Below are 10,965 nucleotides of genomic sequence, written 5' to 3' on the forward strand. Positions count from 1 at the left end.
AGGGCAGAAATTTGACAAACTTACTTGTTGGAAAGGTGGCATCCATGAAGGCGCCACGTTGAAAGTTACTGAGCTTTTCAGTTAGGCCAATCTACTGCCAATGTTTGTCTATGGAGATTGCATTTGTGTGTGCTCGATTTTATACACCTGTCAGCAATGGGTGTGGCTGAAATACCCGAATCCACTAATTTAAAGGGGTGTCCACATACTTTTGTATATATAGTGTCGCTCCTTTTTTGTAAGAGTGTAGTTTAAGAAAACTTTAAAAGCCTCAACGGATAAAAAAAATTGTCATTTTTAGCTAACCACAGCGGTAAACCACTATCTCGGTACAGTAGCTCTTTATCTGTCTAGCACATTCGCAAATTAACAAGCAATTTAGCTAGCAAGATATGCCAGATATCAGTCTAAAAAAAACGTATAATAAATCTGATTTGACCATGGCATGGCCAGGAATCAGATTTTGTCTTGAAAAATTTAATTCCATGTTCAGGCTGCAAGAAAAATAACAGATTCGAAGAGGATATGCAAGGAAATGGGATTGTGTCACTTCAAACTGCCAGTGTGAACAAGGCTTTAGATTCTGTAGTTCTGCAAGCAACTGAGCAGCTGCCTCCCTCAGACTCACGCCTGCGCATTTGATCCCAACAAATCGGTAAAACGTTGTCGCACATACTCCTGTAACTACGGTAAATGGGGGACAGTTGTACAGTGGTGTTACATCTTCGCAACTTGAATCAATCACGTTATTGTGTTTCAGAATGAGGTAAGAGATGGGGATGTGGCAGATGGTATGGATTGAGCGCATAATTTCGAAAAGCATAATTTATGTGTTGCATTGATTATAACCTTTATTGATCTATAAGTGTGTAGATGCAACTCGATTAATCGTATGGTTTGGTTTTGTTTTGAACGTTCAACCGGTGTTTCTATCAGGTTATTTTACTGAATGGTTTGACCTTCTGGACTGGCATAAACTAAGACCTTCGCCCATAAACTCTAAAGGAAGTCCTCGCGCTGAAGTTAATGCGTGACTGTTTCCTTGCGCAAAAAAAGTGTACGTTTTGCTGAAATAACTAATTGTTCAGACTATATTAGGCTATGCAGGCCATAGTCTACTTTGTGCCTTTATCTGCGTGGAGCTACGGAGAGACAAGCATGAGAAGGTATCAGTCAGTCGATCGGCTACCAGTGTAGATCAGAGGAAGATATGAGGACAATTGTATATGTTGTTGACAAAACTAACGTTCTATAACGTTTCACCCTCCTGAACATACCTCATGCTATAGATCACTGAGTTAAGTTAGTGTCACTTCACACACACCCCAGACAGATAGGTGATCTTTTTGTATTTATTTAACGTTTAGTTAACTAGGCAAGTCAGTTAATAACCCTTTCTTATTTACAATGACGGCCTATACCGGGCAAACTCGGACGACGCTGGGCCAATTGTGCGCTGCCCTATGGGATTCCCAATCACAGCCGGTTGTGATACAGTAGGAAGGTTAGGGCACCATTTGTCTCTAAGGTATGATCTATATCTCTCCATCAGGCTGTCCCCCTGTTGTTCCATGAGGTGAAATGTTTAGAACCATTACAGATAGAAACAGTAAATTTAGCTGACTAACATGATCACATCTGTTCTACAATATACATACTACATATCTGTGAACATTCTGTAAAACTGCTTCCTCTTGACCTTTAAACCTGACCCCCAGGATCTGCTTGCTGGCCCTGTTGCTGCTCCTGGCCACAGGAAGTGATGTCACAGCGTCAGAGGAGGACAGGAAGCCCAACTTCGTCCTGATGATGGTGGACGACCTTGGTATTGGGGACATCGGTTGTTACGGCAATGACACCATCAGGTAACAGAGGCAACCAGGCAATCTGCAGCCTTCCCAAAAACAACTACAGTTTTGAGTTTATAACACTTGCTTCCTCTCCCTCTTGCTCTCTTTTTTCTCTCTCCCTCTCTCTCTCTCTCTCTCTCACTCGCTCTCAGGACTCCTAATATCGACCGTTTAGCAGCAGAGGGAGTGAAGTTGACTCAGCATATAGCTGCCGCTCCTCTCTGTACACCCAGTAGAGCTGCCTTCCACACAGGACGCTACGCACTGCGCTCAGGTAGCACACACAAGTATACATGTAACACGCACACACACATGTACAAAAACAATATTGGAAGCATTAGAGGAGTTATTGGAATTAATGGAATGTGTGTCTGTTTTCTGTTATAATGTGTGTGTGTGTGTGTGTGTGTGTGTGTGTGTAGGTCTGGGCAGTACAGGGCGTGTGCAGGTGTTGTTGTTTCTGGGAGGTTCTGGGGGTCTACCCCCCACTGAGACCACCTTCGCTAAGAGACTACAGGAGCAGGGATACACCACTGGACTAGTGGGTGAGTGAGAGACACACACACACACACACTAACCCACACACACACACACTAACACACTGATGTGTACCTGTAGGTAAATGGCACCTGGGTGTGAACTGTGAGCTTCGAGGGGACCACTGCCACCACCCCAACACACACGGCTTCAGCTACTTCTACGGCCTGCCTTTCACCCTGTTCAATGACTGTAGACCAGGGGAGGGGAAGGATGTACTAGCTGACCTGCAGAACACACTGTGGCAGCTAACACTGCTGGGGGCCCTGGCCCTGCTCAGCCTGGTAGGGTCCAATGACTCCTTATTCCACATGACAGAGTATCATGTCTGTTCTACATACTCTATCTCTATCTGAGTGCCTCAAACAGTTCACTGGCCTTGATGATAATGATTCACATGGTTTTATGAAAGTTTTGTGGGTGTGTCTAACTCCTCTCTCCCTGTCTGTAGGTGTGTGTCCGTATGTGTGGTCTGCTTGAGGTGAGTGTGTCCGTCATCGTGGCGGTGACTTGTCTGAGCCTGCTGGCGTTCAGTGTGTGGTTCGTGCCCTTTCAACTCCTGATGACCTGGAATTGCATCATCATGAGGAACCAGGAAGTGGTGGAGCAGCCCATGGACCTAGACACGTTATCACAAAGACTACTGGGAGAGGCCCAAGGCTTCATAGAGAGGTCAGAACAGTTATTCAGTCACTGAATCAATAATTACATTTTTAGATATTTTCCCCACATAGGTATAGCCAATCTAGTATGTTCAGGGTAAAGGCTGGGGGTCGGTATTGGGTGAGAGTTCAAAGCTTGTTTGTGTGTGTTGGATAGGAATGCTGACAGACCGTTCCTCCTGTTCCTGTCTCTGGCCCACGTACACACTCCTCTGTTCTCCTCTCCTGGCTTTGCTGGGAAGAGTCGCCATGGTCTCTATGGAGACAACGTAGAGGAGGTGGACTATATGATAGGTGAGTGGTTTGTGTGTGAAAGCTCTGACCAATAACACATTGATATATTAGAATGTTTATTATGTTTACGGTGTGTATTAATTATCTTACTATGATTTAAATGCTCTCAGGTTGTATGACTGAAGCAGTGGACAGGTTGGGTCTGGCCAACAGCACTCTGTTGGATTAGAATGAGTTATGTTTCTGATATGTATTAATGATTGATCTTCTGTCAGGTCGTATGACTGAGACAGTGGACAGGTTGGGTCTGGCCAACAACACTATGATGTATTTCACCTCTGACCACGGTGGCCATATTGAAGATGCCGATGAACGAGGACAGAAAGGAGGTTGGAATGGAATCTACAAAGGTAACAACCAATCAAATAGAGCCGTTTGAGCAATCAGAAAAAATTAAACAGATGTGATAAACATTGATTGTCTCCTCCTCTCATACAGGTGGGAAGGCGATGGGTGGCTGGGAAGGTGGTATCAGGGTGCCAGGTATATTCCGGTGGCCTGGCAGGCTGCCAGCAGGCAGAGTGTTTGACACACCCACCAGTCTCATGGACCTCTACCCCACACTCACACACCTGGCAAGCGCAACACACAGCGACAGGTACGTGTGTGTGTGTACTTTTTGTGTGTGTGCTTTTTGTGTGTGTGTACTTGTTGTGTGTGTCTGCCTATCCTCATGTCTGTATATTCCAGGTTGTTAGATGGCTATGATCTGATGCCTGTGCTAGAAGGAAGGACCGAGCGGTCGCAGCATGAGTTCATGTTCCACTATTGTGGTGCTTACCTTAACGCAGTTCGCTGGCACCCACCTGGGAGTGAGTACACACACACACACACACACACACACTACTATACACTACAACACACACCATCATCTGTCTCATTTACATGTGTGTCTCCCCAGGTGAGTCAGTCTATAAGGTCCACTTCTTTACCCCTAACTTCTCCCCACCGGGTGCTGGCGGTTGCTATGACACCAAGGTTTGTTTCTGTCATGGAAGTCATGTGACACACCACAGCCCCCCCATCGTCTTTGACCTTCACACTGACCCCTCGGAGTCCCGCCCCCTGACCCCAGACACTGCGCCACGCTACCAGGAAGTTCTACAGCAAACTGCCAGGGCCGTGGAGCAGCACCGGGCCACCCTCACACACTCACACACACAACCAGACACACACTCTCCCCAGTCCGAGCCTGTTCTCAACCAGCTGTCGTGGGAAAAGATTCTGTGGCGTCCATGGCTGCAGCCATGCTGTGGAACATTCCCCTTCTGTGGCTGTACGGAGAACACTACGTCTACTCTGGCCTAACACACACACACCTCTGGCGGAGAAATGTGAAGAGAAAGATGAGGAACATAAAAATATGAAGAACTTTTAATGGATCAACTGCTTTTTTAATTGTTATATTTTTCAGACTAAGTTTTCAATTATGTCTAGACAGTTGTACATAGCTAAATGAAAGATAATTTATGTTTTGATATCTGGACCAATCTTATAATTTGCAATATTGATTTTGATAGATTATTGTTTTTATAACCTAAGCAGTGTGAAAAATTAGGGGGGGGCTTTTCTTTGAAGTTTGTAACTACAGTATGCTCCTGTCAGTTACTGCTCTTCACCACATGGTGGAGCCAGCTACCTGGAATTAAACATCCCTTTCTGCTGTAGCACATGTATGGTCTCCTTTTTTGATCTAGTTCAGCTGCATCTATGTTACCTGAAACTGTGCAGGATTAGGTCCCAGTAGTCTGGAGTGTCTAACAAGCCACTGAATCACAGTACCTTTGCTATTACAGGCCACGGTTACTGAGTTGGCCAAGGTTATGGTTAGTTATGGCCAGTGAGAGCTTTGAGAACTATGCTCTGGAGGTGTAGGTAGATCTTAGTACCACCAGGTGGCACTGCAGCCACGTGTATCAGAGACAAACAGCACCATAGACGTCAGTACAATGCGCATGCTGTACAGTAATCAGTAGGATAATGTTTCCGTAGGATAATGTTTCATCTGTGGTAATGTGTGGACCCACTGACTTCCAACTGGTCAGTGGTGTGTGTATTTTATGAAAGTGATGGAGGCAGGACAGTGTATCTGATATTGTGGTGACTGACAAGTGTTTTATCCTACTCTACTGTGAGGACAGGATACTAATGATATTTTACTTCTGATAAGATTAAAATCTCATCTCGCTTCTGTTAATCCTTCAAGATATTCTTTGTTTTGTATTAAATTATTATTTCGGGGTTCTTTGAGTGTTCTAAATCACACTGACATGAATGGCTCTACCTCAATCACGGGCCACGACTGCTCTTATCTAAATAGACAGACCGCAGTCATTGTGAAGTTATACTAGAAGACATGGTTAGAGTGAAGTGTGTAGGCCTCCTGTAGAGTCTTGGGCTCTTGTAGAGTATTTGTAGGGTCTCTGTGTCTTTGGCTAGCCAGGCGGTCTCCTGCCTATTGTTGCTCCCTGGTCAGTCGTCATCTTCAGTCATTGTGTTCATGACTCAGCCCTGTGGTCATTGGACCAAGCCTGGCAGAACAGATTACTGGCCAGCGGCGTGACTCAGTGCTTCATGTCCATATTTCTCTAGCCTAGTCTGACCTGCACTGGAAGAAACCCTTCTGTCAGCATCTACCTCGACTGTAACCACTGGTTCTATCTGCTGTCTTTTAGGTCACTGTCCCTTTAATGGCTTGAAACCATAAAGCATCTTTACTGGTGTGTTTCCCAACTCTGGCTGCTCTATAGAAAGAGAAAGGCTGTGGCAGGAGAGCCACAGGAATTAAATCACTTCCATACATCCAGCGCATGAGGCAGAGGGTTCGTTCCAGTGAGAAACAAATGTTTGGCAGCAGAGTTCAGTGGTACTGTGGCTTCTAAAGGTCTCTGTAACTCTGGCTTGAGTCACAGACCAGAGTTTTGTAAAGTAATCAATATAGAATGAGAGGAGTGACTGAACAATAGCAGAGCAACTGAAGGCTATCACACTAACATTTGATTGGCTTTAAGACATGGCTTTGACCAAACCAGATACAGGATCAAGGGAAACACAGGCTTTTTATTGCAGACAGTTAAACCGGTTTGTCTCTTTCAAAACAACTCCATCATGCCAAATGCCATGTGTTCTAAAGAGGGATGGATGGAGCCCACTTAGGCCTGATAGACCCACAGCAATGGCTTCTATGCCGCCTGCAAACCTAAACACACGCACACGCACACGCACACACACACTATATGGAATCATTTGTCTTCCTTGCTTTTGGGCAGTGTTCCAGTGTTGTTTGGGATAATGGAGCAAGTTTAAGCTAAAGTGTTTCATGGTTGTAATTTCACACAGGGCTGCTTCCATATGGATCTCTGGCCCTGAACTGATATACTGACAACTCACCCAAACTCCACTTAACCCTCTCTCCCCTGGACTCCCTGTTTTTCCCACCCCCGCCCCCTATCTTCCAACATCCCTAAATCTCCCCTCCCTCCCATCCTCCACCTGCCTCCCCAGTCTGCCCTGGCATCAGGAGTGAGAGAGTTCAGTCAAAAATCTGCTGTGGACTCAGAAATGTTCTGCCAAATGGTCAATAACCCAGCAGTCAGCCAAATCCACACAGATGGCTTTTAGTCAGTGCCCGGGTGGAGTCATTCAGTCATGTAGTGTCTTACTGGACTCAGAGGGACTCAGTATAAATGACTACACTCAGTCCATTGTCCACTGGCTACGGCTTCCCTTCCTATTATACAGTGCAGTGCCAGACTTTTGGCCTATGCCTCTCCATATACTGTACCCTGCTCCCAGTCCCCTTAACTAGAGGGATGATGACATGTCTATACTCTGAGAATCGACTGTAAGGCCTGACCTCAGGGGAAATGCTGACACCATGTCCTCCTGAAGGGGAGAGAGAGGTAAGAAAGGGGGTGGGGGGAGAAAGAGAGGGGGGGATAAGAAAGAAAGACTGTGTCTCTGTACCCAGCATGTAGCCAACCCCCTAGTTTAGTTTGGTGGAACTATTCCAATAGAATACAGTCCATTCCATAAAAATGTGTAAGTTTTATTGTCACACACCAGATATGTGCAGTGCATTTCGCTAAATGCTTCTGAATATGTTGCTTTGTAGTTTGTCAGTACTGTCTAATAAATTGGACATCTTCGGTCAATTTATGGTGGTAAGGATGGTGGAGTTAGCACAGCTTTCTGTGTTGGTCCAGGCTAATTGATTCCTGTGTGAGAATGCTCCAGGGTTAGACAACTGAAACACTCAGCTGGAGAGCTTTCACTCTGTACCCCTAGTTCACCCCAGTGTGTGCTTTCTCTTCTTTAGTTTCTGTTCTAACTCACGACAATCCCTGTGGCTTCGCTGGGTTTCTACTATCATTCATTGCTTTCAGAGACATCCCTTTCTCCCCTCTCCACCTCTCTCTCCCCTCCAATCAATACCTTCCTCACTCTGATTCTCTCTCTCGTTCTATAACATCTTCCTCTTTTTCCCTCTCAGCCCCTCTCAGTCCCTCTCAGTCCCTCTCAATCCCTCTCAGCCCCTCGCAGTCCCTCTCAGTCCCTCTCAATCCCTCTGTCCCTCTCAGTCCCTCTCAATCCCTCTCAGTCTCTCTCAGTCCCTCTCAATCCCTCTCAATACCTCTCAGTCCCTCGCAATCCCTCTCAATGCCTCTCAGTCCCTCTCAATCCCTCTCAGTCCCTCTGTCCCTCTCTGTATGTATTTGTGTCTATGTTGGTTTTAGGGATTTGACTTTGCATGCAGTTGTGAGAATACGTGTGGCTAAATATTGTGATGTGATGTGATATGATGTGTAGTGATGTGATGTTGTGTTGTTGTATTGGGAGATAGGCTGCCCATCTGTTCAGCATTATCATGCTCTTTACAGGGGACCCAGCCTGTGACTGGCAACATGGCTTTAAGAGAGCGCTCTCTCCAGTGTGTGTGTGTGTGTGTGTGTGTGTGTGTGTGTGTGTGTGTGTGTGTGTGTGTGTGTGTGTGTGTGTGTGTGTGTGTGTGTGTGTGTGTGTGTATGCATGCATGCGTGCGTGCGTGCGTGCGTGTGACCCGTCAAAGCAGTACCCCATCTGCTGCATGTCCCATATTCCACAGGCACACAGTAACACACATGCACGTTGATTAACTACCATGCTCTCACCCCACACAGCTGACGGGGCTTATTAAAAACACAGGAAGTATTGACAGAGGTGGGGCCTGATGAAGGACAGATAACTACACTGGTCTGGCTTTAACGCATGCACACACACACACACACACACACACACACACACACACACACACACACACACACACACACACACACACACACACACACACACACACACACACACACACACACACACACACACACACACACAGACACACACACACACACACACACACACACAGTCTACTGCAGTAACACAGCTATAATGCAGCTATACAGTTTCTGCATTCCTAAACACGCTGGGTCAATAATTGTGTTCAATTGGCCAGTGCTCTACAGGGGAAAGAGGTGCACTATGGGTGTGAGAATACAACGCCGTCAGCCACAGGAAATACAAAAAGTAAATTACGGTGTCAAGCAGCCTCAGCCATATCTCTAGTTCTTTCTTTTCTTCGTTTATAGCTTTAGCACATTGTACAGCCACTATGGTCAAAGCACATTTCAATCCACTTAATGCTAAGTGCTGGTTTTACACAAGACTGATGTTTCAGATGGTAAATTACAGAATTACAGTTCTGTTTTTACCACCCCCCCCCCCCCCTTCTTGGTCCCCACATATGCTATTGCTAATCAGCCAGTGATTTCCCTATGCAGCGATCCCCTCCTCCTCTTCTCTCCATAACCCCCAGACATCAAAGCCCTGTCAGCGACCATGATGTCATCAGGAACTGTGTCCAATAGGAAACATTCTGGAAATAGTAAATGGAAACAGTTTCCTGTAGGGGTTCCCTATGGGCCACTTCTACCTACTACCCCAGGCCTGTCACTGTCTGTTTATGTGTTTGTGAATGTATGTGTATGTGTGTGTTCATCCCTGTTTCTATCATGAATGATCACAGCTTTGAGAGGGAAGGACAGAGAGGGAGAAACATAAAGACAGCAAAAGATGGAAAGGTTGAGAGAGAGAGGTTCTGGGTCGTGGGTTGTGTTTCTGGGAATCAGTGCGATAAGATCGTAACAACATCGGCAGGGGGGGACACTAAATGGGGAGAGGGGAAGAGAGGGTGGTCACTTATCAGTAACAGTAACCCTGGGACTGCTGGCCCTACCATTCATCTCTCTGACAGACATACTGTAGTCTACTCTGACATACTGAACCTGTCCTGTCTCCTGCAGGTCAGTCCTGCCTTTATCTGATGTAGAGCTATATTGCAACAGCTGGTTAGTCTTTTTAAAACAATGTCGGCCTCATCTGATCTGAGAGCAGTCGTTTGAGACACGCAGAAGGACAGCTTTCCTGATCCTCCAGAGATGACAACAATCTACTGATTCTCCTCTGTCTCTCAGCCTTTCCCCCGGCCGCGGGGTGTGACACCACTTAGTATGAGGTAACATTGTTATGAGAAGTCTTCTTCTAACTGTAAATCACCAAGCACATGCCATATCTATGTGAAGACGAACCAACTGAACAGAGAGGTTTGGTAGGACTGCTCTGTCTACTAGTTGAAGCCTTTACCAGCAGTCTGAGAGGCTGTCACACAACATAATATTCTCACCAAAAAATCTGATTGATTCTAGTTGGGTGATACTGGAGGAGGTTGAAAATGTGAGGGAGAGGTGTGATGGAGTGACAGTGAGGACAGGGGAGGGTCTGAGATGAGAAGAGGAAGTAGAATGATGGGAGGAAAGAGGACAGGATGAGGAGGCAGGCGTGTCAGACGAAAGACAGACCGGCTGATGACATCTACCCGAGACTAGCCTGGGCCATAAAGAGCCGAGAGAGGGGAGGGAGAGAGTGGGATGGAGAGAAAGCGAGAGAGAGGGATAAAGAGAAAGGGTGTGGTGGTAAGCTCTTTCTGTTATGAAACTCAGAGGCAGATGGTCCCCCCCCCCCCCCTTCTCTTCTTTTCCTGTCCTTACCTCTTCCTCTCTCTTCCTTTGGGCCTTTCTCTTTTTTGGTCTTCCTTTCTGTCTTTCTTTGTATCTGTCTGTACAACTCTCCATGTTTCTCTATGAGTGATTTAGGGTTGGCACACAGCTGTTTGGGAGTGACAATGGGAGAACTAGAATTAATGTAACTTTGGAATTAACTGTCTCCTCTCCTGACTGTACTGTAACCTCTCGTCTCCTGGCTGTACTGGCTCCTCTCCTGACTACTGTCTCCTCTCCTGACTGTACTGGCTCCTCTCCTGACTGTACTGGCTCCTCTCCTGACTTTAGTGTCTCCTCTCCTGACTGTACTGTCTCCTCTCCTGACTTTAGTCCCTCCTCTCCTGACTGTACTGTACTGTATTGTCTCCTCTCCTGACTGTACTGTACTGTATTGTCTCCTCTCCTGACTGTACTGCTTCCTCTCCTATCCTGACTTTAATGTCTCCTCTCCTGACTGTACTGCTTCCTCTCCTATCCTGACTTTAGTGTCTCCTCTCCTGTCTGTACTGTCTCATCTTATCTCCTGACTGT

At 46.2% G+C, this 10,965-nt stretch overlaps 1 protein-coding gene across 3 annotated transcripts; it reads left to right on the top strand.

The window, feature by feature from the left end:
• Positions 1-673: 673 nt before the first annotated feature.
• arsh (arylsulfatase H) lies at positions 674-5,010 on the top strand. 3 transcript variants are annotated; one of them, XM_055871073.1, is made up of 11 exons: positions 674-766; positions 1,719-1,865; positions 2,003-2,124; positions 2,273-2,395; positions 2,469-2,671; positions 2,839-3,059; positions 3,207-3,343; positions 3,559-3,693; positions 3,782-3,941; positions 4,034-4,155; positions 4,245-5,010. In XM_055871073.1, exons 1-11 carry the CDS (start codon positions 762-764, stop codon positions 4,649-4,651), a joined length of 1,782 nt encoding a protein of 593 aa, XP_055727048.1. In that variant the 5' UTR covers positions 674-761; the 3' UTR covers positions 4,652-5,010. The 3 variants fall into 3 exon arrangements, with proteins under 3 accessions (XP_055727048.1, XP_055727047.1, XP_055727049.1); XM_055871072.1 differs by lacking the exon at positions 674-766 and adding an exon at positions 804-1,166; XM_055871074.1 differs by lacking the exon at positions 674-766 and adding an exon at positions 1,188-1,528.
• The last annotated feature ends 5,955 nt before the right edge of the window (positions 5,011-10,965 follow it).

This window comes from Salvelinus fontinalis, chromosome 19 (assembly GCF_029448725.1).
Source record: "Salvelinus fontinalis isolate EN_2023a chromosome 19, ASM2944872v1, whole genome shotgun sequence".
In the NCBI taxonomy this organism is placed as follows: Eukaryota; Metazoa; Chordata; class Actinopteri; order Salmoniformes; family Salmonidae; genus Salvelinus; species Salvelinus fontinalis.